Genomic DNA, 22,108 nt, shown 5'->3' with positions numbered 1-22,108 from the left:
ACAGGCCATAAACAAAGCATAAATGATTCCTGTTGATCGGATCACGTATTTCTTTGTCATATTTTCGGAGATTTAAAAGCCAAAATAAAATAATAATTATATTGTAAAATTAAATACAAGTTACCGTAATAGCTTTGAAATGTAGAAAAGTATAATATTTTCTTTCGGACAGTTAATTTTTTAGTGTTTTTGAGTTTAAAGATAAACAAACTTCAGCATTGTGGAGGTATTGGTAGTTGGTTACACTGTCTAATAGTTTACGGTGCTTGTCGGCTATCTTTAGTGGAATTTATGTGGTATTCTGCAATTCGTTTATATTTTATTTGTCCGTATGGAAAACTCGGGAAAAATAACGTCCGAGTTAAAAGGCGTGTGGAAATTTTATGAGAAAAATGCTAACCAAACCGCAAAATGCAAACAGTGTCAAAAAATTATTAAAACAAGTAGAAGAAATTATTTTGAAACATTTTTTTTTTAAAAATAAACATATTTATAGGATACAAAATTGATATGAAGCATATATTTCAATCAATTTTTTCCCGATCCCGTTCCTGTTTCCCGCAGGAAAAATATTTTCCAGACCCAGAATTTCCAGGATAAAAAAATCCTTTCCCACACAGCCTTAATATATTTCAATCAATATTTCCCGATCCCGTTCCCGTTTCTCGCGGGAAAAATATTTTCCCGCCCGAGAATTTCCCGAAAAAAAAAATCCTTTCCCGCACAGCCCTAATTATAACACAATTAATTCACACTCACATTCTGTGAAATGTCTTTAAACCGGGATTCCATGGTTCGGCACACTCTGCAATACAGCCGCTCGCATTCACATTGTTCCAGGTGACTTCTTGCAGTATATATCTCAGCCACCAGGTTGCTTTAATGGCTTGCCGGAGTTTATAGTTCACTCAGAGTTTATCCTCACTGTCGGTTTTCATTTCAGTACACTGTTTCTAGTTTCCTAGCAGGTTACATGTTACATATTCACATTTAGGATTTCCATTACTACTATATTACCAATTATCCGTGTTGATTGGGACCTACTGCTGATCGGATAATTTAAATCCTGTAAAAAAAACCGGACAATTGTTTCACGTTTACAGGCCGCCCTCGAATTTGGATCGCACCAGATATTTGTCTTCAGTAGAGTTCTAAGCACATGTATTGTGTCTCAGCTCATTGGCTTGTTAATGATACGGCACTATCGCCATGTGATCCTTCTGTCTGCTAGAGAGGCGGCAGTCACCCACTCTTCTCCTCCCCCTTCCTTATATTTAATTATCTACCCCTCAGCAGCAAGTTATTCTCTCTTCTCAGTTACTTGTCCTTCCTTCAGCCGAATGCCAGCCAGTCAAGTCACAGGTGGGCAGGAAATAGCATAACGACATGTTCAAGTAACAAGTTGGAGACTGGCGAGTGAAGCAGCAGTCAGGGCTAAACTTAACTAAGCAACTTAACCAAACAAAATAAACTAGACTAAATCTAAGCATGGATAACCTGAAAATCTGATAATCCAGGCCCAAAAAATTGAGTTTACTGAATTTTGATGTTCAATAAAACTTCAAAATCGTTAATCCGACATGGTTGTGGTCCTGAACATGGAAAATTAAAACTTTCACTGCATATTATCACACTTTAAATATTTGAGGATTCCATCTAAGATGTACAGTGAACTCTCGATATCTCGGACTAAAAGGGGTGAGAGGTGGTCCGAGTTACCGTTTGTCCGAGATAACGAAGGGAAATAAAGGGAGAGAAGAAGAGAAGAAGTTTTAACTAACGGGACAGACTGTACTGTTAGTGCACATGGCACGCGGGAAGTGGCAATACAGCAATTTATATCAGGGCTACGGTTGGCTGTGGTATTATATTGCACATCTTAAATACAAAAAACGTAAGGGACGTGGTGATAAGATAAGCCTGTGATATATGCTGAATAATGAATCCATTGTTTGCCTGCTGCGGAGACTCGTGTTGTTTATGGAATGGTCTAAGGGAGGAGATGAAAGAGACGGAGAGAGGCCAAGTCAGCTGTCTGTTTCTCAACGTCTCTTACGGAATGGAGGGGGCGGACGGTAAACGTGGGAGATAATGATACAAAATATGTACCGATAAAAAATACGTACCGATAAAGGTTTTTATGAGCGTATGTAATGTAAATTTATAACTGAAACAGTTTGTTTAGCAATCCCGAATTCTACGCATAAACTAGCGCCAGACTCTAGCCTTTCAATCAATTTTACCTTTTGTGCGATACTAAAAGATACACATTTTCGTTTAGGCGCCATGATAATGTCCAAAGAATTAACTGATCATAAACAAAAAAGATACTGCTACGTGTCGATTCATTTTTTCCAACTACCCATTAGTTCACAAGTGCATCAATAAATGCCGTTGTTACCGCCGAAGTGACGGGTTCGTGACTAATAACAATAGCCACCTCGGCGCGCCGCACACCGTTGCCACGTCTCCCAATCCGCCCACCACGCACTGTTGCCAAGTCTCTCGCACCTCGCACCAGCAAATACCCACGTATGACGCGCACCCCACTTTGCAGATGTCCGAGTTATCCGATGTCCGGGATATCGAAGTCCGAGATATCGCGAGTTCACTGTATAAACTGATTTGGTTCCTCTTATAAAAATTTCTATAAATTTAAACCCATTAATAACTTTATCATCTTTTTCAATGATTTTATACTTGTGGTAAAAGTATAAATTTACAATCCACAAAAAAATATCCACACACCGTAAACAGTCAGACTGTTTACAGTTTTTGTTTTATTTGTATTATTGTTCTTAACTAATTTGCATTAGTTTATGATTTGTATGTTAGGAGGACAACCAATTTTGAAGGTTATATAAGACAACACTACATCAATAAATATTTAATTTCAGGGTCTTCTGAATTATTATTCCTTGAAATTTTATTAAACTTGCCATAGCTTTGCACACACACATTGATTTTATTTTTTATTGATTTCACTTTCAACTACTTCACCACTGAGGAAGGACTGGGAAATCTTTACAGCTCTTTGGTTGCTGTTAGCAACACAATGTTTAGCATTAGTAGTTTAGAATGTCATTGTCATTTGCTAGCTTGGGTTGAAAATATTTTAGTAATAAGGAACTGTAAGTATGTCAATATAAAAAAGGCAAGTAAAAAATTAATGCAGTTTTAGATCAGTATAAATGACTGGTATAAATTACTCAAAACTAGTGAATGTAGGCTGCAAGTAAATATTCATTTTTTTATAAAAATTATATGTTTATGGTAAAAATATTGCAATTTTGCAGAAAAAAAGGATTATACCGTACACACTCCCACAAGAGATGGTCACTTGTGCGGAGCGGACCTTGATAAGCTACAACGTCCGACCACACCGGCATTCTACTCGGAAAGTAGCGAACAAACATACAGCTGACTGATTAAATGTAGCAACAGTTGCATTCATATCCTGATCAATGTTACTTGGTTGTGTGCATCCAAAGCAGCGTAGACAACACAAAAACTCACGTCGGGGTTGTCACAGCCGATCATCTCCCCGTAGGACACTTGGTGGCACAGGCAGTAGGTGGGCTCATTGGGGTCCACAGGCATGTCCAGCACGTCGGAGGGGTGTGCGATGCCCGCTAGTCCGGCCTCCGCGCTCGTGAGGCCGGTCCCGGAGCTGGCACCCTTGCCCACAACCGCGCTAGCCGTGCCACCCGTGCTCGTGCCACCCTTCTTCTGCTTCTTGCGCGCAGCCTTGGCTGCCTCCTCCTCCGACGACACGCCGCCCGCTCGCTTCTTGCGCTCCTTCTCCCTCTGCTTCTTGCGCCCCTCTGCACACACACACACTCACTCACACCTCCCTCTCGTTTCCTGCGTTCTATCTCCCTTAGCTTCTTGCACCCCTCTGCACACACACACACTCACACACACACCTCCCTCTCGTTTCCTGCGTTCTATCTCCCTTAGCTTCTTGCACCCCTCTGCACACACACACACACACACACACCTCCCTCTCGTTTCCTGCGTTCTATCTCCCTTAGCTTCTTGCACCCCTCTGCACACACACACACTCACACACACCTCCCTCTCGTTTCCTGCGTTCTATCTCCCTTAGCTTCTTGCACCCCTCTGCACACACACACACTCACACACACCTCCCTCTCGTTTCCTGCGTTCTATCTCCCTTAGCTTCTTGCACCCCTCTGCACACACACACACTCACACACACCTCCCTCTCGTTTCCTGCGTTCTATCTCCCTTAGCTTCTTGCGCCCCTCTGCACACACACACACACCTCCCTCTCGTTTCCTGCGTTCTATCTCCCTTAGCTTCTTGCACCCCTCTGCACACACACACACTCACACACACCTCCCTCTCGTTTCCTGCGTTCTATCTCCCTTAGCTTCTTGCGCCCCTCTGCACACACACACACTCACACACACCTCCCTCTCGTTTCCTGTGTTCCATCTCCCTTAGCTTCTTGCACCCCTCTGCACACACACACACTCACACACACCTCCCTCTCGTTTCCTGCGTTCTATCTCCCTTAGCTTCTTGCGCCCCTCTGCACACACACACACACCTCCCTCTCGTTTCCTGCGTTCTATCTCCCTTAGCTTCTTGCACCCCTCTGCACACACACACACTCACACACACCTCCCTCTCGTTTCCTGCGTTCTATCTCCCTTAGCTTCTTGCACCCCTCTGCACACACACACACTCACACACACCTCCCTCTCGTTTCCTGCGTTCTATCTCCCTTAGCTTCTTGCGCCCCTCTGCACACACACACACACCTCCCTCTCGTTTCCTGCGTTCTATCTCCCTTAGCTTCTTGCACCCCTCTGCACACACACACACTCAAACACACCTCCCTCTCGTTTCCTGCGTTCTATCTCCCTTAGCTTCTTGCGCCCCTCTGCACACACACACACTCACACACACCTCCCTCTCGTTTCCTGTGTTCCATCTCCCATAGCTTCTTGCACCCCTCTGCACACACACACACTCACACACACCTCCCTCTCGTTTCCTGCGTTCCATCTCCCATAGCTTCTTGCACCTCTCTGCACACACACACACTCACACACACCTCCCTCTCGTTTCCTGCGTTCCATCTCCCATAGCTTCTTGCACCCCTCTGCACACACACACACTCACACACACCTCCCTCTCGTTTCCTGCGTTCCATCTCCCTTAGCTTCTTGCACCCCTCTTCACACACACACACTCACACACACCTCCCTCTCGTTTCCTGCGTTCCATCTCCCTTAGCTTCTTGCACCCCTCTGCACACACACTCACTCACACACACACCTCCCTCTCGTTTCCTGCGTTCCATCTCCCATAGCTTCTTGCACCCCTCTGCACACACACACACTCACACACACCTCCCTCTCGTTTCCTGCGTTCCATCTCCCATAGCTTCTTGCACCCCTCTGCACACACACACACTCACACACACCTCCCTCTCGTTTCCTGCGTTCCATCTCCCTTAGCTTCTTGCACCCCTCTGCACACTCACACACTCACACACACCTCCCTCTCGTTTCCTGCGTTCCATCTCCCTTAGCTTCTTGCACCCCTCTGCACACACTCACTCACACACACACCTCCCTCTCGTTTCCTGCGTTCCATCTCCCATAGCTTCTTGCACCCCTCTGCACACACACACACTCACACACACCTCCCTCTCGTTTCCTGCGTTCCATCTCCCTTAGCTTCTTGCACCCCTCTGCACACACACACACACACACACACACACGCACGCGCACGCACGCACGCACACACACACACACACACACACACACACACATCTCCCTCTCGTTTCCTGCGTTCCATCTCTCTTAGCTTCTTGCACCCCTCTGCACACACTCACACACACACCTCCCTCTCGTTTCCTGCGTTCTATCTCCCTTAGCTTCTTGCACCCCTCTGCACACACACACACTCACACACACCTCCCTCTCGTTTCCTGTGTTCCATCTCCCATAGCTTCTTGCACCCCTCTGCACACACTCACACACACACCTCCCTCTCGTTTCCTGCATTCCATCTCCCTTAGCTTCTTGCACCCCTCTGCACACACACACACTCACACACACCTCCCTCTCGTTTCCTGTGTTCTATCTCCCTTAGCTTCTTGCACCCCTCTGCACACACACACACTCACACACACCTCCCTCTCGTTTCCTGCGTTCCATCTCCCTTAGCTTCTTGCACCCCTCTGCACACACACACACTCACACACACCTCCCTCTCGTTTTCTGCGTTCCATCTCCCATAGCTTCTTGCACCCCTCTGCACACACTCACACACACACCTCCCTCTTGTTTCCTGCATTCCATCTCCCTTAGCTTCTTGCACCCCTCTGCACACACACACACTCACACACACCTCCCTCTCGTTTCCTGTGTTCCATCTCCCATAGCTTCTTGCACCCCTCTGCACACACACACACCTCCCTCTCGTTTCCTGCGTTCTATCTCCCTTAGCTTCTTGCACCCCTCTGCACACACACACACTCACACACACCTCCCTCTCGTTTCCTGTGTTCCATCTCCCATAGCTTCTTGCACCCCTCTGCACACACACACACTCACACACACCTCCCTCTCGTTTCCTGCGTTCCATCTTCCTTAGCTTCTTGCACCCCTCTGCACACACACACACTCACATACACCTCCCTCTCGTTTCCTGCGTTCCATTTCCCTTAGCTTCTTGCACCCCTCTGCACACACACACACTCACACACACCTCCCTCTCGTTTCCTGCGTTCCATCTCCCATAGCTTCTTGCACCCCTCTGCACACACACACACTCACACACACCTCCCTCTCGTTTCCTGCGTTCCATCTCCCTTAGCTTCTTGCACCCCTCTGCACACACTCACTCACACACACACCTCCCTCTCGTTTCCTGCGTTCCATCTCCCTTAGCTTCTTGCACCCCTCTGCACACACACACACACTCACACACACCTCCCTCTCGTTTCCTGCGTTCCATCTTCCTTAGCTTCTTGCACCCCTCTGCACACACACACACTCACACACACCTCCCTCTCGTTTCCTGCGTTCCATCTTCCTTAGCTTCTTGCACCCCTCTGCACACACACACACTCACACACACCTCCCTCTCGTTTCCTGCGTTCCATCTCCCTTAGCTTCTTGCACCCCTCTGCACACACACACACTCACACACACCTCCCTCTCGTTTCCTGCGTTCCATCTCCCATAGCTTCTTGCACCCCTCTGCACACACACTCACTCACACTCACACCTCCCTCTCTTTTCCTGCGTTCTATCTCCCATAGCTTCTTGCACCCCTCTGCACACACTCACTCACACACACACCTCCCTCTCGTTTCCTGCGTTCCATCTCCCATAGCTTCTTGCACCCCTCTGCACACACACACTCACACACACGCCTCCCTCTCGTTTCCTGCGTGATATCTCCCATAGCTTCTTGCACCCCTCTGCACACACTCACACACACACCTCCCTCTCGTTTCCTGCGTTCCATCTCCCTTAGCTTCTTGCACCCCTCTGCACACACACACACACTCACACACACCTCCCTCTTTTTTTCCTGCGTTCCATCTCCCATAGCTTCTTGCACCCCTCTGCACACACTTACTCACACACACACCTCCCTCTCGTTTCCTGCGTTCCATCTCCCATAGCTTCTTGCACCCCTCTGCACACACACACTCACACACACACCTCCCTCTCGTTTCCTGCGTTCCATCTCCCATAGCTTCTTGCACCCCTCTGCACACACTCACACACACACCTCCCTCTTGTTTCCTGCGTTCCATCTCCCTTAGCTTCTTGCACCCCTCTGCACACACACACACACTCCCACACACCTCCCTCTCGTTTCCTGCGTTCCATCTCCCTTAGCTTCTTGCACCCCTCTGCACACACACACACTCACACACACCTCCCTCTCTTTTCCTGCGTTCCATCTCCCATAGCTTCTTGCACCCCTCTGCACACACTCACACACACACCTCCCTCTCGTTTCCTGCGTTCCATCTCCCATAGCTTCTTGCACCCCTCTGCACACACACACACTCACACACACACCTCCCTCTCGTTTTCTGCGTTCCATCTCCCTTAGCTTCTTGCTCCCCTCTGCACACACACACACACACACACACCTCCCTCTCGTTTCCTGCGTTCCAAGTCCCTTAGCTTCTTGCACCCCTCTGCACACACTCACACACACACCTCCCTCTCGTTTCCTGCGTTCCATCTCCCTTAGCTTCTTGCACCCCTCTGCACACACACACACTCACACACACCTCCCTCTCGTTTCCTGTGTTCCATCTCCCTTAGCTTCTTGCACCCCTCTGCACACACTCACTCACACACACACCTCCCTCTCGTTTCCTGCGTTCCATCTCCCATAGCTTCTTGCACCCCTCTGCACACACACACTCACACACACACACCTCCCTCTCGTTTCCTGCGTTCCATCTCCCATAGCTTCTTGCACCCCTCTGCACACACACACACACACACCTCCCTCTCGTTTCCTGCATTCCATCTCCCTTAGCTTCTTGCACCCCTCTGCACACACACACACTCACACACACACCTCCCTCTCGTTTTCTGCGTTCCATCTCCCTTAGCTTCTTGCACCCCTCTGCACACACACACTCCTCCCTCTCGTTTCCTGCGTTCCATCTCCCTTAGCTTCTTGCACCCCTCTGCACACACACACACACACACACACACACACACCTCCCTCTCGTTTCCTGCGTTCCATCTCCCTTAGCTTCTTGCACCCCTCTGCACACACTCACACACACACCTCCCTCTCGTTTCCTGCGTTCTATCTCCCTTAGCTTCTTGCACCCCTCTGCACACACACACACTCACACACACCTCCCTCTCGTTTCCTGTGTTCCATCTCCCATAGCTTCTTGCACCCCTCTGCACACACACACACTCACACACACCTCCCTCTCGTTTCCTGCGTTCCATCTCCCATAGCTTCTTGCACCCCTCTGCACACACTCACTCACACACACACCTCCCTCTCGTTTCCTGCGTTCCATCTCCCATAGCTTCTTGCACCCCTCTGCACACACACACTTACACATTCACCTCCCTCTCGTTTCCTGCGTTCCATCTCCCATAGCTTCTTGCACCCCTCTGCACACACTCACACACACACCTCCCTCTCGTTTCCTGCGTTCCATCTCCCTTAGCTTCTTGCACCCCTCTGCACACACACACACTCACACACACCTCCCTCTCATTTCCTGCGTTCCATCTCCCTTAGCTTCTTGCACCCCTCTGCACACACACACACTCACACACACCTCCCTCTCTTTTCCTGCGTTCCATCTCCCATAGCTTCTTGCACCCCTCTGCACACACTCACACACACACCTCCCTCTCGTTTCCTGCGTTCCATCTCCCATAGCTTCTTGCACCCCTCTGCACACACACACACTCACACACACACCTCCCTCTCGTTTTCTGCGTTCCATCTCCCTTAGCTTCTTGCACCCCTCTGCACACACACACACCTCCCTCTCGTTTCCTGCGTTCCATCTCCCTTAGCTTCTTGCACCCCTCTGCACACACACACACACACACACACACACACCTCCCTCTCGTTTCCTGCGTTCCATCTCCCTTAGCTTCTTGCACCCCTCTGCACACACACACACTCACTTACACACACACCTCCCTCTCGTTTCCTGCGTTCCATCTCCCTTTGCTTCTGTGCATTCACATACACACCGCCCGCTCGCTTCTTGCAATCCATCTCCCCCCTCTTCTTGCCACCCCCTCTGCACACACACACACACACACATACATAGGTCACATCACAGTCACCACTATGCGGCCAAGACGATGGGGATCCAGTAATTAGTTGAGGGAGTGGCTGCATTTTTCAATGAAAGAAAAAAACTATGTTATAATTTTTAACGTGAATGATTTTCTAATGTTTGCATACTCAAAAACGTATGCTTCATAAAAGTTTACCAAAAAATATCCTCTTACTTTCATTAAATTTCTTACCTCATAATCAAATTTACTTTTTTTTACAGGCATTGAAAATTTATGTTTGTAAAGCAGTAATGTAAAATGTTTTCATGTTAACAATATTTATTTACAAACATATTTCAAACACCAATAACCAAAATTTAGACTCAGTTAATGCAAACATTCTACTGTGCAAATAAGAAAGATTGTTATAAATACCTAGGTACTAATACTAAATGGCACTCATAAAAATTTATTTTCGCTTTTCCTATATAAGTAAAATAAACTGATTAAGACTTTGAGTATAAAATCAATATTTTTTTACAAATGCTATAATTAGGTAGATTATTTTTTGTTTGCTAAGTTATTATTTGTGTAAATAAATGCATTTTTTCTATATTTTGTTCATTTTAAATATGATTTGGATGCTAGTATTTTAGGTCTGGATTTAGTTGGAACCCATAAGTATGTTTATAGGAAACTGTGTATTATTTTGATAAAAGATAGGACTATAGACAGTTGCGCGACATGACGACACTTAATTTCCAGACATTTTTTCACCTGCCAAGACTTTTTGGCAGTTTCAATTTAAATTCTTAACATCTGAAAATCTGCAGATGAACTATCCCAGGAGAGACATTAAAAATTATGATGCTGTTGCATCAGCCAATCAGAAAAGACTTTTTAATTTTTCATGTTATATTTTTTGCAGGAAAAGCCTCATTGTTAGGGTTAAGAAATATGTATACTATTGAATCCTTGCGTGTGCTGTGTTGTGATTGGTTGTTGAGGTCACGTACCTCTCTCTTCCCGGCGTGGTGGAAGCAGTTTCATAGCCTCGTCAGTCTTCACTTGGGCATTAGTAAGAGTAACTGTGTTAAGGGGCGGCTTGCCAAATTTAACAAGAATTTCACGGGTCGTTACCACAACGCCGAAATACCATAACGCCGAATGTCAAAATTGACCACAACGCCGAAATAACAACTGTGTTTCTTAAATGTACCTTAACGCCGAAATACCACAATCAAACCTAACCTAACCTAACCTAACCTTGTCTACCCTAACCTAGTCCAACCTAACCTAACCAAACCTATTGTACCCTAACCTAGTCTAACCTAACCTAACCTTTGTGGTAGTCCTGCAATGACATTTTTTGGTGTTAGTGTATTTCTGTGTTGTGGTACACATCAGTTTTCTAGCTGTCCGCGTTGTGGTCAATTTGGCATTTCGGCGTTGTGGTATTTCGGCGCTGTGGTGCGTCCCCGAATTTCACACCTGTGGTCTGGGCTGTGCTGAGGAACAATGTTTTGGGGATAATTTAAATGAGAAGTTTTTGACCACAGGCGGCAGCGAAGGCCCTAGTTTGAGACATTTTGGTGAATCGGAGACCCCACGGAGCAGACAAAGGTCAGTCGGGCATTTGTACTGTGCATCGTAAGTGATGGTGGGATTTTCATTATCAAACTGTGAATAAACTATTGTGCAGATTTGATGAATCAATTTCTTTAAGAAGTTTTGTTTTTAGTTGTTCTTGGTGTGAAAATTTGTTTGTGTCGTAAAATGGCGGCTATATACTGTGTTCAGTAAAAGAGAAAATAAATTGACAAACTTGATTCATAACTTGTTTTCTTTATTCACTGCAATCTTCAAAGTAAACAAACATAACCGCAAAAAGTTAAATTCTATGTAAATGAAATTATTCTTGGTGCCCAGCAAAAATTATTCAAGTGTTTCATGTATGTGTAATTCGGGCAAAAGCTAGCCGGTGAAGTCTGGATTGGCAAAATTCATAGAAAACACTATCCATAGGGGTTTGACTCGAGAATGAGACTTACTAAAACAAATACCATGTTTTACTGAAGAATTATAAAGCCCACAGAAACATATTGTGTTTGTTGAGGTATTGCTACTCACTCTTGCTGGCGGTGTGTTCATCCTGGCCGCGAGCGCTGCTCAGGGCCTTGTCCTGGATCTCCGCCTCGAACCTGGCCAGGTCCGAGTCCAGTCTGCGGATGTGCTTGTCCACCTGCAGCACCGCCCCTCTCGTCACTCACCTCTTGTTTCTTTTCTCTACTTCATTTCAATTAGCTAGGACACCACCAAGTTTTAAATACGGTTGTCTTGGTTACTTGGCTACCATGAGCTTCCATGGTTATAGCTGGCTTTTGAGTTTCCAGTTGGTGGGCGTGCCAGCAACGGGAATTAGCGTATGCCAGGCAGCGTTTCGGCGAAAGAGAGAGAATGCAAGTGTTGTACTGAAATACAGAACTGTGGAATAGAGAAATACAAAGGTAGTTTTAAAGCGGCTGAGTTTGGGCAATTGAGTAGATTATGGGACGTAAATGGTAGCAACGGTGGTTCGAGTGGTCTTGACAGTTAGACAATCATGGAGGCAGACGTGGAGCAAAGACTCTCCGACTCGACACTGACAGGCAAGAAGGTGTTCTCCCTGGCAAGAAAACATCATGGAATAGCTTCATCTCTTAGTCTGCATCTTTTTTATTTTATTTACAATGTCCCAAACTGAAGGTCGAATCCTTAAAAATAAAATTAAAAATAATTAAAGTGTAATTATAGTGAGTTTTATTTATTTAATTTTTAATTGTCACATGCCAACCAACAGCGGTGGCACGACACATAAATGCCACCCACGTCTGCACCGAGAGTGGGAGGCACAGCAAGCAGGTGCATCCACACCTGGCCATTACACGTAACTGAATGAACTATACACTTACGGCGACCAAGGCGGACATTACAATATAAAATAAATAACAGACATAAAAGTAACAAAAATCACAATATAAATGAATATATTTATAGCAACATATTAAAGTAAAAACATGTAAACGCATAACTATAAACATATAAACTGGACAAAAAATAAATTGCACAAGGCATAGAATACTTGTACAAGATCTTAGATTATAGACAACAATCATAAAAAAGTGCTTTGATTGAAAAATAATAATGTGATTAAATAATAAAGTGATAAAAGATAATTCATATAAATTATTCAAATTACGATAATAATTGTTCTAGTCTGCTATATGTCTGTAGAGTACATAATGGTGAAAGTAAGCGAGAATTAAATTGGGGAATTCTCAATTCAGTATTATCAAGGAGATATATACAGTTAATCATAGAAATATAGCAAGTATGTACAAAGAATGTGTCGATATAATCCCTGCGATCTGCAAGGGTAATTAAGTTAGGTCGAGGGAAATTCTTACAAATAATTAGTTGGAGCCTTGTTTTGAATATTTTCAATTTTTTTCAATGTCAGTTGTCTTGATGCCATTCCAGATATTAGAATAGTATTCCAGTTTAGATCTATTTAGTGCCAAACATACGGAGATGAGTGAGTCAGTTATTTGCATAAAAGGTAATTTATTATTTATTTATTAAAGTTGTGAGATGTCTACCCATAGCGATGAGCCGGGGTGGTAGCCACCATACATAAAAACAAACAAACACAAAAAAAATGACAGTTAACACAAAAAAAATGACAGTTAACAAATACAAAACAAAAAGAATTAGCACATTGACACAGACAAAGGACACACAATCTGAAGATGTACCTAGTATAAATAATTTAAACATAAAGTAAAAGATAATACAAAAGGAAATATAATGCTACAACACTGTGGAATATACTACATGGAACTAAGGTAAGTACAGAACATATAATATTATGTAGATAATTACAGTTAGTATCCATAGATTGATATAAAATTTTATATTAATATATCTAGAATTAAATAATTCAGGGAAAAAACATTCGAGCATAAAGATGATTAATCTTTGGATGCCGAAAAAATAATTTTTTAACAAGTTTTTTCTCTCTGGTAGGTTGTAAGTGACTAACATACATATTTAAATTGTTAACAAGTCTAAATATATCATTTGTATTTAAGAGTGAGCACAAAAAAGGTGGGTTACGCTATTAAATGAAGGCATTTTAATGCCAGTAACATCAAATATATAAGGTAGAAGATTACCATTATAACAATTGAAAACAAATATCTAGTTGACAATGAACCGAGGAGGGAATTTAAATCTATGTTATTGATAGATTTTAATTTTTCGTTAATATAGTCAGATACTTTAGAATGAAGCCTATCAAGCTTTTCAATGTCAGTGTTATTGATGCTATTCCATATAATAGAACCATATTCAAGTTTTGAACGTATTAGAGCTGTATGGAGAGAGAGAGAATAGAGTCGATATTTGAGGTGTTGAAGGTGATAAATTTAATTAGACCAAGTATTTTGTTAGATACCGAGATAATGTTTTCAATGTGAAGATGAAAAAATAATTTTTGATCAAATAAAATTTTTAAGTCTTTCACATGTTGAGCATTAGTAATAGGTGAGTTATCAAGTTTGTATTCATATTGCAACGGGTAGAATTTTCTAGAGAAGGAAATGATAGTAGTTTTTTCCATGTTTAAATTAACCAAATTATTTGTGCACCAATTAGCAATTTCTGTAATATCACTTTGTAGTAGATAGCTGTCATGATATGAAGTGATTTTTCTATATATCTTTAAGTCATCGGCAAAAATAGTGCCAACTGAGTTCCGTAATCCAGATATTATATCATCAATGTAGATATTGAAAAGTAAAGGAGATAGTGTGCCACCTTGCGGGACGCCAGAAGGAGTTGGGTGGAGATCTGAACTTATATTCTGTACTGAAACATAAAAGTTTCTGTTATTTAAGTAGCTTGTTAACCATGATAAATACTTATCACTTAGTGCAATTTTGGAACATTTGCTAAGTAGTATTTGATGATTAACAGGGTCGAAAGCTTTAGCTAAATCAAAGTAACAAACATCTACTTGACCATGTGTGATGACTTCAGAATAAATGGGATTAAGAAAAGAGACTAAGTTTGTCATGGTTGTTTTACCTGTTCTGAACCCATGCTGTAAATCGGACAATCTATAATTTACATTAAATGCTAAATGTTTAAATATTATTTTATCAAATATTTTGGCAAATCTGTTTAAAAGAGACATAGGCCTGTAATTTGAAACAATAGAAGGTTTGCCCTTTTTGTGTACAGGAATAACCTTGGCAATTTTCCATTTGTCAGGGTAGATGCTATTTACAATATTGAAATTATATATATGCTGTAAGAGAGGAGCAAGGATTAAGGAGCAACCTTTGATAATAAAATTTGGTATGTTATCAGGTCCTGTGGACAATGAAGATTTTAAGGTTTTTATACTCCAAAGGACTAGACTAATTGAGATACTAGACATAGGGATATTGTATGAACTACAAGTGGAAATATATTGGTTAATTTTGTTTTTAGGAGTTACATAGACACTTGAAAAATAATCACCAAAGCAATTCACAATTAAATTATTATTATCCGTAATTGAGTCATTAATTTTAATTGAGGGATGCTGACTATAACCCTTTCTCATTATTTTAACATAAATTCCAAATTTTTTTAGGGTTTTGTTTAATTTTGTTGTTAATATTACAGAGCCAGTTTGTTTGATCTCTACTCAGAAGTGATTTAGTTTCCTTGCGGTAATCTGAGAATAATGAATAGTAAAACAGATTCAGATTTCGTTTATATAATTTATGATAGTGCAATTTCTTCTTAAGAGATTTTATTAGCTGGTTAGAATACCATAGGGGATATTTTGTACCCTTTTTAATAGTAGTAGGTACATATAATTATATGAGATGATTCATTGTACAAGTTACCATGGTATTAATATTATTAGAATTGTATAAAAAAGACCAGTCATGGTCCCTAAGAGCAATAAAAAGGCCGAGGTAGTAACCAATCTTATAGTTTTTATATGAAGACGATGTATTATTGTTTAATGACATATCATCAAATTGGAAGGTTATCTCTAATGCAGGATGAAAACTATCTTCTTTAACTAGTGGTTCCAGAGCTTTGCTAACCAGACATACTAATTCCATATTAGTAAAACATAGGTCCAAGAGTTGTGCCGAAGGTTGAGTATGATTAAACTGAGTTAAACCTCTTGCTGATACAAAGTTGATTAATGATCTGGCTTTCAACTTAATATTTGATTGAACTATATTTTGGGTATGCAGTTGCGACCAGTCAATGCCTGGAACATTAAAATCACCAATTATTATTAAACAGACATCAGAATTCACAAACTTATCTTCAAGAGCTTCAAAGTATGATGCATAAACTAAAGGAGTTGTTTGAGGGGGAATGTATATATTCCCAATTGTTAAAAGTTTATCTTGTGTTTTTATATTTATCCAGACAGCTTCTATTCCTGGGTAGTCATATTCATGCGTAGATGTTACATATTTGAATTTATGTTTATTAACAGTGGTCAGGACACCACCACCTCTACTACAGGGTCTCTATCAGTTCTGTAAATAAGGTAATTATTGTTGAAATAATGAGACTTTAGACTATTATCGGTGAACCACGTTTCAGTTAGACAAACTAAATCATTATCACTACGCGAGATATTTTCAGAAAATTCAATTGCCTTGGTTCTCAGGCCTCTTACATTCTGATAAAATAGATTTAACTCCTTGTTGTTAAATTTCACACTGAACTAGTGAGACGCCCCTCCAGGCGCTAAGGAAGAAGTAGGAGCAGATGTAGCAGTGGAGGTGTATTTAGCACCTCGGGTGGGAAGCCAGCGATTAGGATTTGCTCAGGTTGCAGTTTACCGTAGAACAGGCTTATCAAACAACCACTTGGCCAGAATACAATATTATTTATACGGCTAAAGTCTTCTTCCAAAACCTGAACATGAAAGAAAGCATATAAATTAAATTTAGTTTTCATTTTAGTCACTTTCACTTCAGCCAGGTTGAGTTCATTTGATATGTAATTAGAGGTGGGACGATACCACACTTTCGATACTCGATGCTGTATTGTTTTTTCAGTTCGATACTTCGATACTTTCGATACTTTCGATACTTTCGATACTTTCGATACTCCAGGGAAAAATATTTTCCCATTAAGTAACAATTATTATTACAAATAACATAAATTAGTTTTGAACTATATAAATTCCCTCTTTATTACAAAAATACAAACTGCAAACAACTTTAAATACTTGAGTATAAAAAACAGAAGCGAAATACAAACTATCTTCAAGAGAGTTAGCCCTTTATTTTCCAGTACACTTTTTTTTACCGCGAACAAATGTAAATAAAAAGAAAATCAGAAATTTTTTCTTGTTTGTTTCATTTCACAAACAACTTTATGCAACAGAACAATTTTAAATAAAATTTTAACGTGATAAACGTAAAATACAAAACAATCCGATCGTAAGAAAACAATAACAAACGGGTATATTCAGTTCAAAGATTAATGAATGCACAAAATATGAGATCCGTGCCTTGGTAAAGCGCGTGCACCATTTTCATAATCATTGCTAGTAGTCCAATCAAATTAGGCAAAAATGAAGGCAAACCCGGACATTAAAAATAACAAACCGGGACCACTGGGAAAATGTCAAGGACACTTTCCGCTGCGTCCATACAAAAATCCCAAAAAATCCGGTTGCGGGTTTTCCGCCATTTTGAAAAATACTGTCGCCATTTTGAATTTTCACATATATTTACTAAAATAATCGTAGCAACTAAACGGTTTCACTTTTCGGAATGTTTTTTTTTCCTACATACTTCCTATAAATTTATCTTTCCATAAATGTTACTATACACATAATTTCTTTACACAATGTTTGCGTTTCGTTGTTTAAAGTATTGCCGTTAATCGTTTTTACTTTAGGCTGAAAAACTTAAGAATTTACACCAAAACGGTAGATCGCATTCAAAAACGTTTCAAACAAATAAAAAAACCTATCGAAAACAATTTTAACATATAACATACGCAAATAATTATCCTTGTAGAAAGTGTTTCTCTGCGCGGTGGCGTTAGCTTACAAGGGAAGTAAATACACAACATATTGCAGCAGAATTTTTATCCTAAATTTGAAACATTAAAGTGTATTTCTTCATGCAATGTCATTATAAGTCTCGTCAATAAATTAGTATAAAATTACTGATTGAGCACATACATCAACATTCGAACCGACGCCATGATGATGTGTAACTGTCCGTTTAGTCCAAAGATCGCAGCACTGTCCCAAGGTCCAACGGATGGTGCAAGAAGGCACCAAGTCGCACAAATAAAAAAAGTACACAGCAACCCTCAACAATTACTATTTTCGAAGTCTGCCCTCTCTTTTTTTAATAACCAATAATATTCTCGGAAATACATTTTTATGTCATGAGATATAAAACTCAAACTGATTTGTTTTAATTTATTTCAAAATCTATAATTTTTATTTATTTCCAATGTACCACAGAAAGTACAGTTTTAATGTCAATATAATTTCTCCAGTTACATCTGTAAAACATATATTTTACTGGTCAGCATGTTTTCTGTTATTTACATAAATACACAGCAAGTCTTATTAATAAATAGTAAATACTATTAAGCATTAAAACAAAATGTTAATGAATGCCGTTGACATGTTAATTATGTGTAAATGCAAATGTTCACCAAACAATTTTATGAAAGTCACTTTGTACAACATATTGAAATTGTCACAATTGTTTAAAAGTCATTGCATCCTTCAAGACTGACATATTTTGTGGTTTATATAAATGTTTTTTGCAGGTGTTTCGTCGGAATTAAATTTCATATAAATATTAAGGAATTAACAAACAATTATATACTGAATGGTAAACATGATTCCTTATTATCATAATCGAAGAACTTGAAATTAAACATATGAAAACAAAGAAAATTCAGACACTCAATTTTGTCCTATCAAATTTGAATCAACAGAAAGGAAATTATTAATTTAATGCACTTTGCACATCAATTTCAGCTACTTCTTCTTCTTCTTCTTCACCAAATTCATAGTTGGTGCTTATAAAAGGACTATTGCTACAGCCATATCCAGAACATTGATCACACATACCAGAACATACAAGTCCACTTCGTTTGCACTCACAGTTTTTTCCACATGAAATTTTGCAGTTGCACATTAAAAGTTTCATGAGGTTGTCTGGAGCAGGTTTTTGTAGTGTTGTAACTGGAAGGAGCCTATTGTTGTTAAGCATCCAGCCCCATTCTGTGGGCGACAGATCCACATGTTTCCACTGCTGCACTTGTAAATAAACGCGTAGGGAATGCTGGCGTGCTGCTGCCGTTGTGGGCGGGAGTTTTGCTAAGTTAAAGCTACCACTGACTTGCTGCTTGCCCACAGTCTTAAGGTAAAGGTGATGTCTTGCTGTGTCGAGATCAGATTGTCCCTTAGCGCCATACATTGCTAGAATCCGGCATCTGCAACTGAATCTTTGGATGATGATGAACTATTAAAGACTTCAATTTGACTTTGAAGCAAATCATTATCAAAAAGCAGTTTGTATGCATTCTTTTTCCCTTTGTTGAAAGGAGCAGAAGTGGTATCGCACCCTGTAAATGCACGAAGGAACAACATGTATTTCTTCATGTTCCCTAAACTGGCTTGCAGCTTCTGACTGCTATATATGCGATCTGGTTTTGTTTTCGTACCAGGTATCAACATATGTGTGTAAGCTGTTGCATGCGTGATCAACAAGACTAGCAGATCAGTATCTTCTCCAACAAGCACAGATGGACCTGGCAATGCTAACTCTGTGGCTTTGGTAGCAATAGCTGTATCTGCATCTCCATCTGCTTCGTAAACATTGCACCCAGCTTTTTGGAGATGGTTTTTCATAAGTTTGATGAATCCATATTTGTTAGTCTTGTTTGACAGAAAGTCTTGTTGTGAACACTGCACATGAATATTGTCTTCGACACTTACTTTTACTGAATTTCTATTTTTTTGTCTGCATAGATGCTCAACATCTTTTGTGCTGGGCCCTGCTTGATATCCGTCGAATACGATGTAACAGTGAACATAATGGTCCTCAACATATTTAACATACTGCTGACATATCTGCTTGAATGTTGCTGGACGAAGCCAAACAACTTTGTGCAGTAAATGGCCACCATCAATTGTATATACTGCATTATCTGGAAGAGACAACTGATTTGACGACAATTCATCAAGGACATGTACAAGAGACGACTTCGTGCCCTTACGAATAGATACATCATCAAACAGCGATGGTGGATGAGCAGCCAGTTCGTATGCTAAGAAGGATGCCAGCTCTTCATCACTTCTTACAAGGCACAGCTTTCTGTGGAAAAGTTGGTTTGGGTTGATTACAATTTCTTCATTGTGTACTCTTACAGCTTTACTTGCATTGTCTAAACACTTCACCTTGTCTGTGCGTCGGTAGTGAACTTCAGAAAAACATTTGCCTACAGTGTTCTTAAGAGTTGATTGGCCAACTTCCCAAGCTTTGTCACAGTTTAAAGATTTGTCTCCAATCAGCCCACTGGAAAGAGAAGTTAGGTTATCTGAGAGTCTTTGAAAGGGATTGTGTTCATGAAGCCAATTTATGAATGACTGAATGTCAGATCTATCTCTATCTAGGTATAAGGCAAAACAAATAGTTCGGGTTAAAAAATTACATTCAGAGTGCCACAAACAAGTTTCATAATAATAGTTGATGGGGATAACGATAACATTTTATAAAGAAAAACGCTTTAATGTTTCAAATTTAGGATAAAAATTCTGCTGCAATATGTTGTGTATTTACTTCCCTTGTAAGCTAACGCCACCGCGCAGAGAAACACTTTCTACAAGGTTAATTATTTGCGTATGTTTTATGTTAAAATTGTTTTCTATAGGTTTTTTTATGCTCTACAACTTTTGTTTGAAACGTTTTTGAATGCGATCTACCGTTTTGGTGTAAATTGTTAAGTTTTTCAGCCTAAAGCAAAAACGATTAACGGCAATACTTTAAACAACGAAACGCAAACATCATGTAAAGAAATTATGTGTATAGTAACATTTATGGAAAGATAAATTTATAGGAAGTATGTGGGAAAAAAAAACATTCCAAAAGTGAAAACGTTTAGTTGCTACGATTATTTTAGTAAATATATGTGAAAATTCAAAATGGCGACAGTATTTTTCAAAATGGCGGAAAACCAGCAACCGGATTTTTTGGGATTTTTGTGTGGAAGCAAAGGAAGGTGTCCTCGACATTTTCCCAGTGGTCCCGGTTTGTTATTTTAAATGTCCACCTTTACGCCTAATTTGACTGGACTATAGTTTGCGCCACTAGTCTCGCTTGGTGCTGGCCATAGATGCTACTAGCGAAGTGCACAGTCTTCCTGATACTATCCATATCTATGGTGCGATAAAGTTATTTTTCTACGTTTGCAAACGTAAACAATTAACTTTTTCAAAATAAAAGCATTAAAACGTAGTTTATCAGGAGGAATATAACAAAAAAATTTGTGAATTTTTGGACTTTTCCACTTCGTAAAGACGTATGAAACGGGAAATTAATTATTTTATAAGTGCATGTTTCGGGAAAGTAAACCATTGTAAATATAGTACTTTCGGCGGGACCAAAATTAATCGCCGTATAACACGGAAAAATGTATGAAACAGGAACGTAACATCGAGGTACTGCTGTAGTTGTATTTTGTACGATGGCGACTCAAAACTTAATTCAATACAAATGAACAAGCATTCCGGTATCAAAAAAATGTATCGAACTTACAGTTTCGATACTCGATACTTTGCGATACCGTCAAGTATCGAAGGTATCGAGGTATCGAAAATCCCATCACTATATGTAATCTACAATTTCCTGATCTTGGACGGTTGGGTCAAATCTAGTTACGAAGAGAGGTTTTGTTCTTTAAAACGTAGGTTTAGGTAGCATTTTGAGAGTAGATGTATTACGTATTCCCACTTTCATGGGAGTTTTCTTTTTATCATTTTCACGTTTGGTTTCACTGGAATCTTTGATTTGAGACTTGCGCCCATGTTGCACTGTGATGAAACCAATGAATGAATTTAACTAATGAATTTAATAAAGGCTAAAGTTTGTGCCATTTCAGTGCCACCTTCAGGCACAAATGTACGATTTTAAATTTAATTTTTAATTTTAAAGAAGGAAACCAAATAATAAATTTGCATTTATAATTTAATTTAATTTTGTTTCCATTACTGTACACTC

General features: G+C 40.7%; 1 protein-coding gene across 2 annotated transcripts in view; it reads right to left on the bottom strand.

Moving 5' to 3' along the window:
* Positions 1-22,108, bottom strand: part of LOC134535745 (inhibitor of growth protein 4) — a 99,984-nt gene that overhangs the window by 22,071 nt on the left and 55,805 nt on the right. For both annotated transcript variants that reach the window (XM_063374977.1, XM_063374978.1), the window contains exons 3-4: positions 11,913-12,024; positions 3,517-3,824 (exon numbers count right to left, since the gene is read on the bottom strand). In XM_063374977.1, the coding sequence (XP_063231047.1) occupies positions 3,517-3,824; positions 11,913-12,024 (420 nt within the window). The remainder of the gene's footprint in view (positions 1-3,516; positions 3,825-11,912; positions 12,025-22,108) is intronic.

This window comes from Bacillus rossius, chromosome 10 (assembly GCF_032445375.1).
Source record: "Bacillus rossius redtenbacheri isolate Brsri chromosome 10, Brsri_v3, whole genome shotgun sequence".
Lineage (NCBI taxonomy): Eukaryota > Metazoa > Arthropoda > Insecta > Phasmatodea > Bacillidae > Bacillus > Bacillus rossius.
This window is presented reverse-complemented; position numbering and strand designations above follow the sequence as displayed.